We start from the raw sequence: 20,924 nt of genomic DNA, 5'->3' as shown, positions 1-20,924 counted from the left end.
CAGCTCGAATTCCTGAGGAGGGGAAATATTTTTTGCATGACCCATATAAAACAGGACTTAAAACTCCCCTCATATACCAACACAAAGGGGTAGCTACATTATTACCGTGTCATCCATAATTACACAGCTAAAATCCACCTATTACAGAGTAATACTATTTTTAGCTTCCAAAAGATTTAGTTATAGTATCACAGAATGCAACAGCAAGACAGTTAAGATCTCCCAGAAATAACAGCAAAACATAGAAGATGCCAATATTAGAAGGGGCAGGGAGGAGAAAATTGTAGGAACATATTAGATGAGATAGCGGAATTTCAGGAACACTTTCTAAACATCTAAAACAGGATCTCATGCGTATAAATAATACGAATCACATAAAGTAGTATGATATACCTTTGATGCGTGTACTCCTCGTTAGCCTTAGATTGTCCTCCTTCGGAGATCCAGAATCTCAATTGTAATTCCTCTACTTGGTCCACAAAACCCGAGATGAATCCCACGTATGCTAGTACGGAAGAAGGAGGAAGAAAACTTTTCTCTCTTCTCACTTTTTAGGGATGTAGTTATTATGAGAAGTGACATATAATTTCTATTCTCTGTAATAGTATATATAATGACTCCTCAAAATAACCGCCCACTTAACCTTTATTGGCTTTGTGTGCATTTTCCATCTCGTGCTTTTTATGTGTGACTTTATAGGATCCGATTACATTTAGCAGCAAACCCATTAAATAATAGGTCTGCAAATCGTAGTTGGTTTATAGCAAAACATTACGATTCCTAAAATAACCGAATTAATAATCTCCTTAATTAATCCTATATTATATTAAGTAATTGTTGTACTTGGTCGAGTAATTGTTGTACTTGATCGAGGACACTCCTTAAAAAATATAGGGAAGTACCATTTATGCAAATCCCAATCACCATAATCATTTTAACATACCACCACAATCATGCAAATTCTGAATACAATATCCAAAAATCTTTATATGGTGCTCCAAATGAATATAATTATACGAAGCATAAGGTTGTCGGAACACATATCTTCACCGTGTTTATTTTCTCCTTAATTCATTTTGAAAAGTAGCGTATAATTCTTAGTAAGAAACATATTCATTTAGGGCACTATGGGTATGATACACAATCTACACATGGATTTAAGACACAATTTGGGCGTGGAAACTCACACCCAAAGAAAATTTGATAACGTACATAATAAATGACAAACTTATGATAAATTTCTCATGAAAGCACATATTTATATACCTCAATAAACTAATTAATGTAGATACTATGGCACAACCAAAAAAATGAAAGGACATAACTCATAAGACAGAATGAAGTACGATCCTGCAAATTTTCGCTACAGGAAATAGGATCTAGTATTTTCAAAGAGCTACAAAGGCTTGTAAGGAACAGAGTTGGTTATATTACACAAGCAATAAAGTTAGCAATCCTAATCTAGTACTAGTATTTAAATAAAAATGCACAGCGCTGAAGAGTGATGCCACTGTATCGTTTCAAATAAAGGGGAATACCAGGGAGGAAGGTTCACTAAAATAAAAAAAAACAGAACAAGAACTCGACATGGCAGAAGGTTCTGCAGGAACACTTAAATTTAATGGACCCCTTTGTTCCATGAAAGAATCAGCTTCATTACACAGAGAGCAGGATCAGACTTAAATTCTCCTGAAACCACAGGTCTGATTTTCTAACCCCTAGATAGAGAGCATCCGAATCCGTTTAAAACCTGCCCCAAGGAGACAAATAGTAATACATAAAGCTTCACACGGATCCTCTAGCAATGTTACCACAGTATAGCAGTGACTTCACAGTAATAATCAAGTGCAGCAAAGATTATCAAACCAATGATACAAGGCAATCAGGAATTCCTGTCAAATAACTGACGTCTCAAGTCCATGACCACTTTCTCCAAAACTATCTCATTTTCTGCCAAATATCTTTCAGCAGCATGCTCACTGCTAACAGATTCCCCCTCAATCAAATAACTATCACCTTGCTTTATAATCAGACCATGCTCAATAGCCAATTCTAAGACCTCAGGTTCAAAGCGTAATCCTCTTCCAAAGTCAATTCCCAATTTAGTGCTCTTCATTCCTGGTGCTAATTTATTTTTCATCACTTGAACACATATCTTGATGCCAGTCACCTTAAGCACATATACAATAAACAATTCAGCGACAGGAGAGTTTTCAAACAAAATGGACTAAAACACAAATATTATATCAAGATGTTCCATATTGACATGAGAGAATAAATACCCATGTCTCGCATCAAGACATGAGATGAGAATTATAGATATTCCATAATTAGTAAAAAAGACAAGTTTTCGTGTACAATTTACTTGTAATGCCATCTCAAAGTCAACTTTTAACACTGGAAACAAAAATGACATATCTGGCTTCTAGAGTCGCTTGCTTTCTTTACTCTATAAGCATGACTGAGTAATTTCATTGTTGACTAATGTCAAGATCAAAGGAAAAAACAACCAACCACAAGTTACACTAAAAGACAGTGGACGAATTTTAATGCAGGGAGAGGAACCCCTAAGAGCCTCTTAAACTCAGTCAGATAATAATAGGAAGATCAGTTGTTAATGTGATCAGTTGCAGCCCTGTTAAGAAGAGAAAATATCAACTGCATAATACCTAAATTGAAAATAACTGAAGCAACTGCTGCAACACTGTCGGATATAAGCTATAACCATTCACCAATCAATATTTGCACAACTCACTGGATTTGAACACATAAGATTGATTCAAGAAATTCTTTAGATAGCGTTGAGCACAATTTCAAAACAATATATGAACTTGTTCATTGTTTTAATCAACTGACCTCATCATTCAGCTTTAACAGTCCAGTTCTTGAAATTCTCAATCGTGCTGCAGCGTAGAATCCCAGGGCATTCCCACCACAAGTTACCTCATCCCTCATACCAGGACCCTGATTGGATCTTGGACTGTATCTTACCTAAACCAATGAAATTTCATCAAGAAATAAAGGATATTCTCGTTAGAAAGAAGAATATACAAGTAACAATAAGAATAAAAAATATGTAAAAATACCACCTAAGCCTCAAATGAATAGCACAATTGCCTATTTTAAAAATCCAAAAAGCATCCTCTTATGGTCTTCTCTCTAGTCAATTTCACAAAATATTTTTCCCTGGCCTTTTTTACCCACTTTTCTTTTCCACAAGATGCTGGGATAAATAAAAAATACCCACCTTTTTTTTTTGGGGTTTATCCCAGCACTAACATTTACTTGATACAATCTCTCTCTGCCTGCTTCCAAATTATTTAGCAAATTTTCTTAATCTCTGTGCCAAAATGAAGTGCACAATTTGTTTACGGACGGAATTAATCCAACCTGATTAAGAAATATGATGAGTGTTTTTGATCGACATAATGAGTAATGAATCCTTTTGAGTGCCTTGGTCATTATTTTTGAAAGGGCATCAGGTTCACCAGTTCCAATTTCACCATCAAGCTCACACTGTGGAACAAGAGCTGCTACCTGCATAATCCTAAGATCAGATACAAGCACCACATTCAGTAAAATAAAAAAAAGTGGCCTCTTTTCGTGAAACGAAGAGTTTGGGGACAAAATATACAGATAAAAAATCAGGATAAATAATGTTTATATAGGATTACAAGTTTACAACCGAAGAGCAAAGCAACACATGTTGATAATAAACAATAAACAATATAAGAAAACATAAAAGAAGGTTATCACTTACACTATCAACCACAATCACATCTAATGACCCACTTTGGGTCAATTTATCAACTACACTAAGCATGTTCTCCGCTGAATCTGGACATGATATAAGCAGATTCTTTGTATCAACACCAATGGCTTCAGCAAGCATGGGATCCATAGCATTTTCAGCATCAAGATATGCACAAAAACCTGCAAGGGAATACATTTTAAGGATGTTATCCATTGGACTCCAGATAAACAGAGATGAATCACCAAGCTCACAGGACATATAGCGCGTATAAATCAAGAAACACAGCAGAGAAAATTTGGTAGATAATCATATCAGAAGAGTATTCAACTACCACAAGAAACTGCCCCATAAGACTATCACCAGGTTATCCACCCCTATTTTTCCCCTAATACTTGTCAAATTGTGCTAGAAAAGAAACATGAGATGGTAAATTATAAACGTGAAACCGTTTTCTACCATCAAATAAGCCTACCCTTCTCTTATATTTTGTAAGCCAGGGTCATAGTTTCCCTAGGGAGTGGGAAATTTTATTCTAAAAAAAAATTGCTTACAACATCATAAGTATTGGCTAGACCCATGGCTCACAAAGTCCATCTGGAATTGGTCATCCACTTCCACCATCAATTTGTTTGCAGTTTACACAGCTCAACAAAGAAAGCTGTTGGGCACATAACTCATGGTATAATGTGGTCTGGCCTCCATAAGGCAGAAATTAATGTATATATCTCTGAGCTGATATCACAATAAAACCTCCACAGTTAAGAATTATTGCTCAATAAACTAGCCCCAGAAATTGAGAAATATTTATCATACATATTCATAACTGAATCTCATGAAAGCCATGAAGTCAACAAGACAATCACAATTTTAAAGGCTTATAAGGCCATAGAAGCTCAGCTGATACCCACCTAAATAAAAACCAAGAACTAGAATAAGTAACATTGGAAAAATCACTTGACAAATTTTTTCCCCAGCTAAACACAGCATTGAAAAAGGATATAAGCTAATGTTTATCATCTGTTGGAGCTAAACATAAGAAAATGTGAATCCAATGTTTATCATCTGTTGGAGCTAAACACAGCATTGCAAAGGGATATAAGCTAATGCAACAATGATGAAGCTGCAGAAGACCTGTGGCAAACTGGCAATCCACTTTTAACAAAATGGTCATCACGACAAATGTTTAGCTCCAGACGAGTCCAAAATCAAATGCATCAAGTACCACTAAACTGTCGTGTTTTTTTTAGGTCATCATGTAATGAGTCAATTAGTTTCCTTTTCAGATCAAGTTTATCACGAACAAACCTTGTTGCAATTGTAGGGCAAAGTATAAAGAGCATTTTTGCAATTGTATTAGGATGCATAAATTCCCTCAACCCCCCCCCCCCCCAAACAACAATTACCCAATCCGAAGAGAGAGACTCATTAGAACAAGGCTAATGGTGTCACAGGGTGAATCTAGTTATCGTACCTGTTACTAAACAAAGAAATTAAAACTAGCATCTCAAAGTATGATAATTTCTAAAACTGTAGACAATAAAAAAAAAATAATAAATAAATAAAAAAAAAAAAGGAGAAAAAAGTACACAACTAACCCCCTCTACCTCACCCTCAACACAAAAACAAAGAAAGAAATAAGCGCTGAAACAAAGTGCCGATAGGAAAGCTCTAAAGAGCATTTTAGGAGCCTAAATAACATCTCTGTTATTCAATTTGAAAGAAACTTGCTTTCTGGGATCTCATAGGGCGTGTGAAATAGCAATATCGCCACTATGTTGTACAGAGACTAGTACTAAAAGAGCACTGGCTTGCTCCACACAAAGTCCAATAGGGTGGAGTTATTAGAGAGGGGGCACTATAGACATGATGGAAATTTTCATAATTCATAATGAAACAAGCTGGCAGCTTTGGTATAGGCATATTACAACAGACCATTTCAGATGGATTTGCAAATTATTATATTCTTGTCTCATTCTACAAAGATTGAGGTACACTTGCATGTTGATCCATGTCAGAGCTAGGAATGGGAAAAGAAATCCAATTTGGTCAATCCGATGCAAAATTTAGGATACCCAATCTGGCTTTTTATGTATCAGATATTTCAGATATGAAATCCAAAAAATTTGGATTGCATTTTATATTTGTATATCAAAAATATCCTATTTTTAAATTTTCTAAGACAAAATAAAATTTTATTAAAAGTAAAATATTAAACAATCACCTTTAAAAATTTTAAATATCTGAAATATCCGAAAAAATAAGATATCTGATCCGAAAAAACAGATGTCTGATTTGGTCTTATAATGTTTGGATAATTTGGATAGGATATCAAATTTTTTCAGACCAGATTGGATATTTGATTTGGCAACACCCCTGCTCAGATTTCAAAACACCAAAACAGGGTAAACATGTCATGTCAAACTAGACTGACAGTTGCACAAATCTCACTAATTAAAAAGGTGAGCAGGCGTGCTGTTATTGTGAAATATGGATGTGAAATAACAGCCATAAAATGACTTATTACCAACAAGAAAAAAAATGATGGAAGAATGAGAGACAGATCATACCTCCAAGCTTTTGGGCTTCTTTAATCACATGAAGGGCAAGTGTTGTTTTTCCAGAGGCTTCCTTTCCAAAAATCTCGACAATTCTCCCCTATTCAACAAATAAACTCTCTTAAGGAAGACGAGGATCATTTTTAGTGGGAAAAAATATAACACTTCCATATCCTTGAAAGAGGGGAAAAAACATTTCTCATTCAGTAAAAAGTTCATGAACCTAGTAATGTCTTCATGGTTAAAAAGTTCGTAAATGCAAAGGAGGTCAAACCTTTGTAGTTTGTCAAATTGAAAATTTTAATTAAACCATAACATATCAACAAGAAAGTGGTTATCAACTTGACATAGGTGTGCTGATCATATTAAGCGATATATAAGATTGTAAGAAAACCAAAAACATGTGAAAGAATCAATGCAGTTGGGAGTTTATTCTCGATAAGATAATACTCCCTTTATTTCAAAATAATGACACACTTTCCTCTTTTGGCCATTTAAGAATAATATGCATGGTACCATAATTGGAAAGGAAACACAATTATTATATTGTACCCACCAACTTCTCCTACTCTCGTGTAACCCTTTTGATTACAAATTAACAAAACAATGTAAAATAAATCCACTAACTTTACATTAAACAACTCATTTATGATCCACACCCATTATTTTCTTAACTGTGTGCCCAAGGGAGCGTTTCAATTCTCCAAAAGGGCGGGAGTAATGAATTCAATTAATTTTGATCATATCAAAATTTGAGCACGTTTAGTTGATATCGGAACAATTAGGTTTGGCTCAAAAACATGTTATTTTGTTTCTGGTGCAATTCAGGTTTGATTAGATAGGGAATGGGCATGGCATTTTGGCCTAATCTAGGTCCAATCCAATCTTTCAACCTAGATCCTATCCATTCACACAAATCTCCAAACCTTAAAATAAATTGAGTCATAAAACCAAAGTATGCTAGAAGAGTGTTATATCCACTTAAGTTCAATACCTTTGGTAAACCTCCTATCCCAAGAGCCAGGTCAAGCTTTAAGGACCCTGTTGATATCACTGAAGCGCAACGGGGAATAAAGAAATTTGGCAAAGACAACCTGCACTCTTTCCCAAATTCACTTGCAAGTTGCGTTAGAGCACCATGCAATGCAGTGTGTTTCTCCTTGGCAGCTCCATCATCAACAAGTTCATCAAATTCGATTTCCGATGTATCATCTGCAAACAAGAACTTTTGATGTTAATATTTCACAAGGGATTTACATATTTTACATCCTCCATTCAGAAGCTTGCTACAATTACTTCTAAAGGAAACACTAAATAGAGCAAATCACAAGGCAAAGGAGTTTTTGTAGTAGTGGACTTTTTTATTTGTGTGTTATAGCTGAGGAAAATCACATTTGAAATAAAAAAAATAAGCAAATAAGTAAAACTTGAAATTGCTGCTTATGAGGGAAAGAAAGACAAAAGCTGTTAAACATAAATCAACAAGTTAAGATCTGGCAATGCAAGATGCACATTGCTCATTCTGGTTTATAACCAAAGCTAGTTAAGAGAGGCTGAGGCACTATACCTATAGCAGATGGAAAGCAGGCCTGTAAGTCGTCAGAAGGGGTACAGCTTTCAGGTTCCCAATGCTGAAAAAATATAGAGTATGTATTACCTATCAAAATAGCTAAGAATATAGAACATATACTCAAATGACAAATAATTAATAGAATCGTGTAAGATCTGCTAGAGACAAACCAAACAGGAAAAAGGTGAAGGACAATATTACAAAAGTGACAGTTGATGGTAAATCCAAACATTGAGCAGTAAATCAGTAATCAACATCATGACATCATAAGTGACTGGTAAAAAAAGATCCGAGGCATTGAAAATATGGGATTCTATCGTGTGAAATACTTGTATAAAGCTATATTTATATGCTAATATCATTGATTGAATAAGCACAAGAAGCATAATTTGAGACAAAAAATATAAACAAAGGACCAAAAAATATAAAAAATCAATCAAACAATCAAAGCCTTAATCCCATAAATGGGGTCGGCTACATGAACCAAACTTGATTATTCCGTGTGGTCATCTGCAAAAATCTTCCTCCTCCATCCCTTATGATCCAATGCTTCATCCTCACGCAAATCCATATACTTCATATCCTTCCTAACTCTTTCCAACCAAGTCATTTTCGGTCTCCCTCTCCCTCGTTTAACCCCTCTATGGTCCCACTCTTCCACTCTTCGAACCGGTGCACCCTCAGGTCTCCGTCTTACATGCCCAAACCAATGCAAGCGATTTTCCCTTATATTGTCCGCAATACCTGTCACACCTACTTTCTTGCGAATAACCTCATTTCTGATTCTATCTCTTAGAGTGTTCCCATACATCCACCTTAACATGCGCATTTCCGTAGCCTCCATCTTCTTAATGTGCTCCTTAAAAACCCAACATTCTGTACACTGGTCTTATGACAGTCTTGTAGAATTTTTCCTTCAACTGTAAGGAATGTTTCGGTCACATAACACTCCTATGGCCGCTCTCCATTTAAGCCACCCCGAATTAATCCCGTGGGCCACATCTTGATCAATGTTACCATTTTTCTGGATGATCGATCCAAGATACTTAAAACATTCACTCATGGTGAAATTCTTTCCATCCAAACTTACCGCTTCATCGCTTGTCCCCCCTCTGAGTACCACGCGGCATACCAAATATTCATCCGACTTAGCTTAAACCCTCTAGATTCCAACCTTTGCCTCCATTGCTCCAACTTGGCATTAACCCCATCTTTAGTTTCATCCACCAGAACGATATCATCCGCAAACAACATACATCATGGAACCTCATCTTGAATTGGTCTAATTACTTCATCTAAAACCGTTGCAAAAAGAAAAGGGCTTAATGCAGACTCTTGATGCAATCCAATTGTAACCCTCCACATGTCCTTACATTTGTTGACACATCCCGATACATATCCTTAACCAAATCCACGTACCTTAGTGGGATACTTTTCTTCAACATTGCCCACCAAAGTACCTCTCTTGGCACCTTGACATATGCCTTCTCTAAATCAATAAAGACCATATGAAGATCCTTCTTCTTTACCCGATAAAACTCCATCATTTGTCTTATCAAATGGATTGCTTCCATTGTAGAGCTCCCAGGCATAAATCTAATTTGGTTATCCAAAATGCTTGTGCATGCCCTCAACCTATGTTCAATTACTCTTTCCCGCAACTTCATAGTGTGGCTCATAAGCTTGATCCCTCGATAGTTAGAACAATCTTGAGCGTCTCCTTTGTTTTTATAAACCAGGACCAAGGTGCTCTTCCTCCAATCTTCCAGGATCCTCGTAGCCCTCCATATCATGTTGAAGAGGTTTGTTAACCAATCAATACCAATCTTACCCAAACACCTCCACACCTCTATCGGTATACCATTAGGGCCAACCGCCTTCTTAGGTTTCATCTTCTTCAGTGCAATCTCCACCTCTACTCTTCTAATCCTCCGCACATATTCCATGTTGATTTCTTCATCACTCACGGAGCACTTGTCACAACTCCATTACTTCCATTAAACAATATATCAAAGTACCCCTTCCACCTGATGTCCTCCTCTTGTACTAGCACAATTTGGTTCTTATCTTTGACACATTTTACCATGCCAATATCCTTCCTTGCCTCTTGTCTTTTCTTAGCCATCTTATAAATGATCTTTTCTCCCTCCTTAGAGTCAAGCTTTTCATAAACCTCCAATAAGCCTTTTATTTCGCTTGTCGAACAGCTACCTTTGCCTTACTCTTAGCCTCCTTATACGCTGTAAATGTTTCGTCACTCCTACATTTTCCCAATGGCTTGATAGCATTCTCTTTTTTGCTTAATTACTGCTTTCACCTCTTCATTCCACCACGAAGTATCTCTCCGCATCGAAGTTCTTCCCCTTGATTCCCTTAAGACCTCTTTAGCCACTCTCAGGAAACAGTTCTTCATTCGTAACCAAGTCATGTCCGGATCCACCTCTCCATCCCAATCCGCCTTCTTGATTACCATTTCTGCAAAGACCTTAGCATTTTCATCCCTTAAAGTCCACCATCTTATCCTTGGCTCCTCTTGTCTTCCTTTTTTCTTTGCCTTCTCTTTCAAACGAATAATCATAACCAAAAGCCGGTGTTGGGTGACCACACTCTCTACCGGGATGACCTTGCAGTTTAAGCAACTTTGTCTATCCGTGCTCCTTGTGAGCAGGAAGTCTATTTGTGCTGCATTTGCTCCATTCCACTCTGGAAAGTTATCAAGTTTGAATCTCGCTTCTTAAACCAAGTATTGGTAAAATCCATAATAGCTTCACCACCAGCGTCCCTCTGCCCATACCCAAAGCCTCCATGATCACTCTCGTAGCCATCTCGACTCGCCCAACATGCCCATTTAAATCACCTCCAATATATAATTTATCTGTACCACCTCGTCTGTAAACAAAGGACCAAAAAATATAATCAAGTGATAAATGACATATAACTAGTTGAAAGCACTTTATGTGAATGACACTTCCTCAACAACAAGGTGGGAAAACCATGGTTTGGATCTCCACAAACAAATATTCTACTATACATAATGATTAATGGCTACACACTATCGGCAACTTTGTGATGGTCAAAGGTTGGATACTTCCTAATGAACCGATTATTCATATAGACTGATAGACAAGATGATAAATTTTCTCACCAAGAATGTATTAGTTGAATTTTGAACACAATATCACACGGAGTGACTAATAACTTAATTTTTCATTGATTAATAAAAAGTCGTAAATTTTTCCTTGTTTCTCTCTCTCTCTCGTTTTTGTTTTGACCACCTAACGCGCTTAGACTATGCCATAAGGCCCACAATGCCACAACCTTAATGTATTTGTGTGTTTGTGTAACCTTTGCCAACAACAGTTTTCCTCGGCATAAAGAAATGCAAACATCCAAACTGAATTCAATCATTAATGAATTCATGAACTAAGCTTCCTATCGGTCATTAAATTAGCGCTTTTGCCTTTTGACTACTAATTCTTTCGTATTTGAAGGTCAATCCTCATTATTCAGAATTTGGGGAGACTAATACCAACACTGTGTACACTAACTAGGTGATATTCGAGCAGCTCAGTTTTATAAGTTTTAATATATCAAAAAAAAAAAAAAAAAAAAAATTACTAACAAAATTTGTTCTGCATAAAAATGATAATCAGAAATAAAGCAGACAAAATGCTTAAAGTCTGGCAATTTCTGCTAATTAATATTGGAATCTGCACTAAAATCATTCAATAATTCAAAATTAATATAGGAAGAAAAGAAGAGAGAGGTAGATATACCAGGGTTGAGAAAGAGGAGAGGAATGAACGGCTATGAATGACTTTGCTGCAGAAGCGAAATGAGCGAAACAATTGAAGGCTCATGCTTCAATTGCAAAATTTAGGGTTTTGGAAAATTATAATGTGGAAAGAGGAAGAACTGGAGAAGGGGTATTGGGGTTTATCTATTTTAGACTGCCGAAAAAAGGCGCCAATGTCATAATTTAGTACTGTAGAACCGTAGGACACAAAGACCTAAAGTCAGCGCATTTTTTTGTGTCACTAGCTATACCGTGTGGCTGGTTGACACACTCTAAAATACTAATCGTGTAATTCCTGACTGAGTAAATCCTGACCGGTCAAGTATCTCCCAACTGATCAAGTAACTCCTAATTGACTAAGTAACCCTTGACCAAGTAACCCCTAATCGACCGAGTAACTCTTGACCAAAACCCTGATCGACCAAGTAAGGGTAAGGGTAACCCTAATTGATTGAGTAATCCTTAAACAAATAACCCCTAATTGAGTAATACCAAATCGACCGAGTAACCCTGACCAAGTAAGCCCAGCCATGTGATGTGGTCAACCACATATGAAACTTTTGATCCTAAGTGAAAGAATAGTAATATGTCATGTTTTCTCTATAGCTATTGATTTGTTCTCAAAAATGACTTGTTTGTTGTTTCGTTATTAGATTGAAATCTCAAATTAAAGTGCACCTAACTCAACAATAATAATACAAAATCAAACTTAAAATCTAAATTGGTTCGTTCCAAACTTAGACAGCACTTGAAATGACCCGAACTCAATCAAATTGACTTAGCTGCTATGTCTATATTCCTAGTCAAACCATGGCATAGGCACAATCTAACCCTCGTTATTATCATGTAAAACTATAAAACTCGGTTCTGGTGGTAGTTAAAACCTTTCCATTGAATTTATTCCCACGCATTTACACCCACGCATTTACACCCACGCATTTCAATTTATTTATTCCCACATTTTCCAATTTCAATTGTAAATTAGTTTTCACAATTCAGCCAAATCCAATCGCAAAAAATTTCGATCGATTTTTCAATCCAAGATCGCAAAAATGCCAGCAACAATCTCTCAATTATCATGCTCCTCATACATCAGCCGCAATTTTCATCTTCAACAACGCCGATCGTCATCGCTATTCTTCAATCATCGTTCAAAGGTACCAAATTATTCATCAAAACCCTAATTTTCCGATAATTTCTCGTTTAATTTTATTTAACAGTTTCACTTATCCTACAATTTGAGATCTTTACGAAAGATGTTCAATATTTCATATAATTTTGTAGCAATTATGAATTTTTTATGCAATTGTAACTTAATAATTTGTAGCGATGTAGATCAAATAATAATTATGCGTAAATTTTGATGTAGATTTATTTAATTATTCTAATTTTGTTGCTATAGTAGGTAAATTGATGTTTATGTTGATACTAATCTATGCATATGGTTGATATTCATATAATTTTGTTGAAATAATACTGATGGTAGAAGGTGCTTTTATAGTTATCAGTTATTAGGAGCGTTGAAGGACAGGATGCTGAAACCTCTAGTTCAGGCAACATGCCTAAGCTAAGTTATGCGGCTGATTTATCGAGCCCAATCGTGGAATCGGTGGAGAAATCGTATCCTGGGACAGAGGAACATGTTAATGGAAAAATTGGTGGGAATGGAACTTTGATTCCGGATGTTGTAGAGCAGAAGAAGACAGCTAAGATCCACGATTTTTGCTTCGGTATCCCTTTTGGTGAGTGTGTGTTTGGATATTTCACATTTTGATGGTTTAGTCTAATAGATTCTCAATATTTATTGCCAATTTGGCAGTAGGCACAACATCGCTATTATCCTTGAGTTGAGCAAGTACATATAGGTTTGTTTGCTTGAAGAGATCCCGTTAAAGTTGCACATGGTTAAAATGCTATTGATATACGATCCCGAAACACTTGGGTGATAAATTACTTATATATAATGCAATTACTTTAGAGAAATTAGTTTCACATAACATTAATTTTAGCTTTTAGGAGCATTGTTTGAAAAGACTCAAGAGTCACTAAGGTGGTAGGGATCCTAGGGACTTGCGTGCAAAATGCAGGTTTGAGTCGCTATTCTTGAAACTATAGTTTTAAGTGTGAAAATAGGTTGCATATATGAAATCAATGTCGCCACTACACATTTTTGCAATTTGCCGAATATGCCTCGCCCAGATCATCCTAAGCCCTCGTGCTGCAGAGTTTAGGTGTGTCTCTATTGCATCTTGTCAAACACTGTTCAGGAGTAATTAATATGGGTTGGTTATGGTTTATAACCCAAAAAAGAGTAGAGATTATCATTTGTTTTTACGTTGGAAGCAGCAGATAAAATCTCAGGTTGATTGTGACTTGGTAACAGGTGGTTTTGTTCTCACTGGGGGACTTCTTGGTTCTATTTTTTCGAGGAACTTGGCCTCTCTTGGAACGGGTGTTCTTTTTGGAGGTGCTATTCTAGCATTCAGTATAATCAGTTTAAAGGTTTGGAAAGAAGGCAAATCAAGTTTCCCTCTTATTATTGGACAAGCAGGTATGCATATTTATTGCTCTCGAAATACATTGTATTTTCATTGACAGAGTTATTAATGGCCTTTTTGTTATTTATATGTTTTTTATTTATTGGTAAGATATTAGACTGAAATTTAGGACCAACCTGCTTCCAGAGGATATCATAATCATAGTGGCTTGGAACTTAGGATTTCTAACATATTTTAATCTGCCATGGACCAATGTCTTATATGGGCAAATCTACGTGTAATGCGATGCACTTGCTGTCTTGGTAGTTGCTAGCTGGCCATTAGTTTACAGCAGGAGTGGCAGGGTGGGGGAATGTCTGAACCAGCTGCATCACAATTTGTCATTCTCATCTTCAATTGGCCATCAATTGGCTCTATTGAACTTAGTCAGTTACATTCTTAACAAACCACTCCAATTTTTAATCTGGCTCAGAGTTTACGTAACTCCTATATTACATTTTCTTGGTTTCACGACTATTGAAACAACCAACTAAAATGAATGTCATTATGTCTAAAGTTTGATATCTCATATGGATTCCGATTCAAGAAGGAACCACTACAACCTTTTCCTCACCCATAGGTTTTTCTTGGATAATAGACCACTAAGGGGCCGTTTGGTATGGGGTCTTCAAGAAAGGTTAAGGAAATCAACTAGCTTGATTCCCTTAGTTGTTGTTTGTTAGGTCAGTTTTCCCACTCGCTTTCCCTTTCTTGTTTCCCCCACTTCCCTCTACCATGATTTCCCCCACCCCCCCATGGTATTTCCATTCCCTTTCTAGAGCTGCCCCATACAACACCACACAACCATACCCACCAACACTACCACCAGCAGCAACCACCACAATCGTCCAACAGCCACCATCACCTTCATCACCACCACGAGTACCACCCCACCTACCACCTACAACCTACAACCAGCGCCACACTCCCCAAACCCACGCCCCACGCACCCGTGAAAACCCACCCCCTTCCACCAAAAAACAACCAACAACCATCCAATAACCCACAACCTTGAGAGAGGGAGGATTAAACTTGGTTTTACTATAGCTACAATATTTATCCACCACTTGCCCTTACAAGGTGAATTGCCAATTTTACCCTTACAAGGTGTCATTGTAAGTGTAACGGGTAAAATTGACAATTCACCTTGTAAGGGCAAGTGGTGGATAAATATTGTAGCTATAGTAAAACCAAGTTTTCTCTTTAAGGTTCATAAATACAATGAAACAAATCTAACAAAATACGTGTGATTAAATACCGGAACTAGAGTAATGTGTTTTGATGTAATTGTTGCAATTTGGTTGCATATCCTTCAATTTCATCTGCATCCCCACGAGCCTCTAAAAACCACGGTACATCGCAAAAACCTGCCACGGCGGCTTTTTGAACGTCCTTATATTTCTGAAAGAACTTCATCTTCTGGGATATGTTGCGAATGCGTGTGATGTAATCTTGAATTTTTTTGTTCCAGCTCATACGTTCATCATCACGAAAAACCAACCTAGATTTTGTGATTTGATCAATAATATTTTGACCCTTTCGAAAATATTCTTAAGAGGCACTCAAACCTTTACCAACCATCTCAAATTCAGCGAGCCTCGAGTCAATTTGATTTTTGGTTTGTAATACGCTTGGGGGATGAACAGAACATCCGTAAGCAATTTGAGTAATCAAATCAGCTTCCATCCATGAGATGCCAAGTTCACACACGCTTTTTCCAGAAACCCCCTTGGAACTTTGATATGATATGTATAAAATTCCATCAATTTCGCATAAATCAACCAAAACAACAGCATGATAAGCTCTTTTCTCTACCTCCATACCTTCCGTATCAAATCTCCTCTCAATCACATAACTACTACCTCCTACATACACATCATCTCCATCAACATTATAAGTAGTGTATACAGACACAACTCCTGTAACTAGAAATTTTTTTAGCAACTGGTTCAAGTGAAAGATTGTGTCTATTTTTTGACATGACATAGTCTTAGTGAATTGGATAACATGGGTACCATGATTGCATAATGGTACACCTCTGGTTTTTGCCTCAAGTGGCAGGTCAATAGGTTTCCATCTACTTTTGCGATCAGGATACTTTTTTTTCAAATCATTCTCCCATTTTTTGTGGTCAAATATACATCCATCTTCGGTCAACGACAATCCCTTGCTTGCATTAGCATACAACCACCTCAAATTATAATCGAGTTGCTTTACAACTGCCGCAAATGCACACATATTGGGACCTTGTTTGATAGGAGGCTGTAAAATCTTCACCCCATTGTAACCTTCCACTGAAACTTATGATTTGATAGTTTATCAAAATGCTTGTGATGTTTTGGCTGCATATATAACATTAGATTTATAAATTAAGGTGAAAGAAAAGTATAGTTTGTGAGATTAAGGAGAAGCAAATTTATTATACTAATGAGTCACAACATCAAATCTGCTATTCAAAAAAAGCCAACAATAAACTTAAAGACCTAGTAATCCCTAATTAACGGTAAATTAAAGTTCAGGAAGAGTTTTGGTTGCGCTTACAGCCAGGGAGCTTTGCTGATTTTGAAAGGATGGTTACCGAGCATTGACTAGGAATATAATTCTAATGAGGCTGTGATTTGGGTAAGGGTTGACAAAAAAAAGTATAATACCCTACACTGCAAAAAGGGCTTCCATGTAGGAGGGATTTTGATGAAGCATTAATCGAAGAAGTACCAAAAAGTTTCTCTGATCTAGAGTTTAGGTTCATGTAGATTGCCCACCTGTTCCACAAATGAACAGTAAAACATATTGAAACATATAGGAATATGCTTTTTTCCTACTTACTGAATTGTCAAACATATTGAAATGTCCCAATGCTATCAAGTTTATCAGATACCCATATTCCGGGCCCGTACAAGCCTGTTACATGAAATGCACCAAAACCAAAACAAGCGACCCCGGATAGAAATAAATGAATTCCAAAAATCTTAGGCAAATCCAAAGAAGGTTTTCCCGTACGTTCATCAGAAAATATTTCTAGATCCCAGTACACCCAATGCCGAATAGCTGCTAAAAAGCATAAGCCAGTAAACATATGCGCTCCGGCTACACCTTCGTAACTCCAAATGCCAGGGTCCGTTATAGCCCCCCCTTAAATACTCCAACTGCCCCAAGAATTGGTTATTCCTAAACGAGTCTTGAAAGGTATAACGAACATACCCTGTCTCCACATTGGATCAAGAACAGGGTCTGAGGGATAAAAAATTGCTAATTCATATAGAGCCATCAAACCGGCCCAACCTGAGTTGTATGCATGATATGAACAGAAATTAACCGACCGGGATCATTCAATACGACGGTATGAACACGATACCAAGGCAAACCCATAGAAATACCCCTTTATCAAAAATGACACTATGTAACTTTATTGCATTGGAAAAGACTATGACTATGCAATGGATCCTTTCAAATAGATTATCTCGGAACAAGGGTTAATGTTTGTTCTATTCTGTTTGTAATAATGGAACAATTAAGTTTGTAGGAACAAAGAGAAACAAATCTATTCCATACCCGATAAGTAGCAATACGCAATGGGGAGTTGATACCACCGTCGATGAGTAAATGCTTTCATACTTCTTTAGTATTGGAAGGCTATATTGGCAAGAATTTTCCTTTATTTATTCCGTCTTCTTAAACTAAACCTTTATAGTCTATGCAGAAAATCTAATAAAGGTTAATATTATAAAGACAATAACCCTAAATTATTACGTTTCCACATTAAAGTGAAATAGAGTACTTAATTTTTTTCTTTCATTTAATGCCTATTGGTGTTCCAAAAGTTCCCTTTCGAAGTCCTGGAGAGGAAGATGTAGCTTGGGTTGACGTATAGTGCGGCTTGTCAGATATCTTGGGTCATATAGGATTTCCCCTTTCTCTCTCCCGATTGAGATATCCTCCCTTTCACCCAAGAAAGATTGATTGAATCATCCAAATTTTGGAGCGTGAAATGGAATTAGTTCTATTTTTAGTTTTCGGAGGATTCAAATTAATATTATCAATTAATAAAGTTTTGTGGTTGGCTCGGTTGGACCAATAAAATCAAGTATCTAGGCTCCGTTTATGAAAACCCAATCCCAATTGGAAATATATTGAAGATTACTGCTATATAGTTTATGTATTTTAACTCTTGATCGTTTCAATTTGAAATTGAAACTCGAAAAAGAGTGATCTCAAGCAATCGAATAAAGTAATGATTGAATATTGAAATTGATGCAAGAAAAGATATGAAATAAAAAAAATAAATAAATAAAAAATAAAAAAAAACAAGTGGTATTGGAAACATTTGCCCTATATGTGCAAATCAAAATCGGACAGATCTTTACCCGAAGTAGAGCATAAACCTAAAAAAATGAAAGAGACCCATTCAAGAACAAGAAAATGACATCGTAGTTTGAATTGGATCTCGATGAAATGATACATCAATGAAAAGTAAGTTCGATAATTTTAGTAAATTGTATTTTAATTATAGAAATCTTTTTCTATTATTATACCGGCAATTAGGTAATTTCGGGAAAGGAGCAAAAAGTAATCTTTCTTGAAAAATAGAAAAAGATTACTTTCTATTTTAATGTTTCAATATGTTTGACTCTTGCTCAGGAAGGTTACCCAAAGCATTGACTAGGAATATGCTTTTTTCCTACTTACTGAATTGTCTTGACATCATGCATTTTTCTTAATGTTTCAATATGTTTGACTCTTGCATATTCTGTTGTTCAGTTCTTGCAGCAACCTTGTTATGGAAGAACTTCCAGAACTACTCTGTGGTATGTGAATATTCATTAGTGTTTGCTAGGTTGTGACTGTCTAGTTCATTTAAATTAATTTCGATTTGCTCTGTGTATCTGCAGTCAAAGAAACTGTTTCCAGCAGGACTCTATGTTCTAGTGAGGTACGTTGCTATTCTCACTGTTCATCTTTGTCATTGGTAAAGTTATGCTTTTATAAATGATTTCTTGTTTACTTGTGTCTCACAGTGCGGCCATGCTGCTCTTTTATTCTTATGTGGTGATTTCTGGAGGAAATCCACCCCCTAAGAAATTGAAATCTGTTGCTGAAGCTGCATCATGATGAAACATTTTCGAGGTCAGATTGTACGTTTTGATGGTGAAAATGTGATTTTGCTCCCAATCTTTTTTTTTCCCCCCTGAATGTTATAGTAGGTATACTTTTCTGACTTGATAGCATACCATGCAAGAAAATTCTAAAATATGAGTTTAGGTTACCTATAGAGCCCTTGGCAATGGCTAGTAATTATTTTAATGAACTCTTTGTATGTACTAAGTAATTGGAGTTCTTTGATTTGGTAATGAAGTGTAATCACTGATGGATGAGATCCAGCTTAGCATGAATTGGGCAACAGTATCTTGTAATTATGTTGTTTGACATTATTTATGTCACTATTGAAACCCATTTTGGACACTTGATCCTCTAATAAGGGTATGAAATCTTTTCCTCAATACTTTTGATTCTAATCCCAAAACTTCAATTATTTTGAAGCACTTCTTTGTAAAGATTAGAGAAAGATTGAAAGAAAAACCATGCGGCAGGTGATGTGCTTGAAATTGGGGGTTGAGATAAGAAATCTAACCAGAATCATGAGTTACACCAGAAGCATTGTTTCATCACTTTCACGAATGTCGTGCTCTCACAGGAGTCACACCTCTGTCTAATTCAAGCAGTGTTGAAAATTTTGAACCAAGTATACCTGAGACTTGGATATCTATCCCATACCTGACACTTGGATATATATCCCATACCTGACACTCGGTAGCCTGCCCATGCATGGAAGTTGCATTTATTGTTCTTCCCTTCAGCATTTTTAAATTAGTCAAAACTGCTGTGTAATATGAGATGAAGAGAACATACCAGAAATCCATTTCCATGAGGATCAGAATTATATATTGGTTGTTGGAATTCTAGATGGGGATAAAGAGGCTATGGCGCTATGCTCAAGGGAGGTCAACATAGAGTTATGATTTTTCATTATTTTCCTATGGGATGACTCTCACGAGTACACCCGTTTTGCTGGTACTAGGAGTAGTAAAGATTCAGGTCTTCATATTTGCTGAAATCATGCTTGTTGTAGTTTTCAACTTGGAAGTTGTTATGTATCAGTCCGAAACTAGAAGTGGTGCTCTTGTGTTCAAGACTTCAAGTGCCCTGCTCTTTTTTAAAATCAAGGATAGGGGTTTGTTTGTAGGTCACTTGAAATCTTGGAGACACTAGTATATAGTATATACAACCAAATTCTTTCTACTTCCTTGAAATGTTGAAAACTAGCAATATTTGTGTTTTGTAAGCAATCGTGTTGCCATTTTTACATGAAAAAAGACCTTGTACAAAACTAAAAGTTTACCAACCAAGCCAAGATGTCGAATAAAGAGCCCTGTAGGGGTCTTGGAATGAATCTCTTCTTGAGCAGGTTTATCACATTTTGATTGAGACTGTCAGATTAAGAGGGCACTCTCAAGGCATATATCTTGAGTTGCTAGGCTTTGGGTTGGGCTTCTCTCTTGTTAATGAAATGGGCGTGAAAGGCCTGCTCACAGTTAGCACAGCAGTACGTATTGGTGCATGACAGTTACTTGATTCTGCTAAACAAAATGGAGCGACTGTTTCGAGTATCTGGCCATTACAAGTGATAGTTGAGCTATCTGTTACTAACATCGTC

The 20,924-nt window shown here is 36.5% G+C and overlaps 2 protein-coding genes across 3 annotated transcripts; one reads left to right on the top strand and one right to left on the bottom strand.

The window, feature by feature from the left end:
- Positions 1-1,307: 1,307 nt before the first annotated feature.
- Positions 1,308-11,840, bottom strand: LOC110707356 (DNA repair protein recA homolog 2, mitochondrial-like). 2 transcript variants are annotated; one of them, XM_021885379.1, is made up of 8 exons: positions 11,656-11,840; positions 7,877-7,940; positions 7,304-7,521; positions 6,322-6,409; positions 3,761-3,933; positions 3,391-3,537; positions 2,857-2,991; positions 1,308-2,170 (listed from the first exon to the last, which is right to left on the bottom strand). In XM_021885379.1, the coding sequence occupies exons 1-8, from the start codon at positions 11,737-11,739 to the stop codon at positions 1,883-1,885; spliced, it is 1,197 nt and encodes a 398-aa protein (XP_021741071.1). In that variant the 5' UTR covers positions 11,740-11,840; the 3' UTR covers positions 1,308-1,882. The 2 variants fall into 2 exon arrangements, with proteins under 2 accessions (XP_021741071.1, XP_021741070.1); XM_021885378.1 differs by having other exon boundaries at positions 7,877-10,768; positions 11,656-11,786.
- A 697-nt stretch (positions 11,841-12,537) lies between these two features.
- LOC110707355 (protein FATTY ACID EXPORT 1, chloroplastic-like) lies at positions 12,538-20,509 on the top strand. Its single transcript, XM_021885377.1, has 6 exons — positions 12,538-12,832; positions 13,177-13,417; positions 14,059-14,226; positions 18,971-19,017; positions 19,102-19,142; positions 19,228-20,509. The coding sequence occupies exons 1-6, from the start codon at positions 12,728-12,730 to the stop codon at positions 19,319-19,321; spliced, it is 696 nt and encodes a 231-aa protein (XP_021741069.1). The 5' UTR covers positions 12,538-12,727; the 3' UTR covers positions 19,322-20,509.
- Positions 20,510-20,924: the final 415 nt, after the last annotated feature.

The sequence above is a fragment of the Chenopodium quinoa genome, unplaced genomic scaffold, assembly GCF_001683475.1.
Source record: "Chenopodium quinoa cultivar QQ74 unplaced genomic scaffold, ASM168347v1, whole genome shotgun sequence".
In the NCBI taxonomy this organism is placed as follows: domain Eukaryota; kingdom Viridiplantae; phylum Streptophyta; class Magnoliopsida; order Caryophyllales; family Amaranthaceae; genus Chenopodium; species Chenopodium quinoa.
The sequence above is the reverse complement of the archived record's forward strand: the minus strand, read 5'-3'. Positions and strand labels throughout refer to the sequence as shown.

Bases quoted from the DNA above. Each gene is read 5' to 3' on its own strand.
- LOC110707356 (XM_021885378.1), bottom strand. From the start codon at position 8,111: ATGTTTGGATTTACCATCAACTGTCACTTTTGTAATATTGTCCTTCAC. The intron at 3,934-6,321 runs GTATGATCTGTC...ATTCCCTTGCAG, and splicing joins AGAAGCCCAAAAGCTTGGAG to GTTTTTGTGCATATCTTGAT. The intron at 2,992-3,390 runs GTTGGATTAATT...TCATTGGTTTAG, and splicing joins TCATCATATTTCTTAATCAG to GTAAGATACAGTCCAAGATC.
- LOC110707355 (XM_021885377.1), top strand. From the start codon at position 12,728: ATGCCAGCAACAATCTCTCAATTATCATGCTCCTCATACATCAGCCGC. The intron at 12,833-13,176 runs GTACCAAATTAT...GTGCTTTTATAG, and splicing joins TCTTCAATCATCGTTCAAAG to TTATCAGTTATTAGGAGCGT. The intron at 14,227-18,970 runs GTATGCATATTT...TCTGTTGTTCAG, and splicing joins TCTTATTATTGGACAAGCAG to TTCTTGCAGCAACCTTGTTA.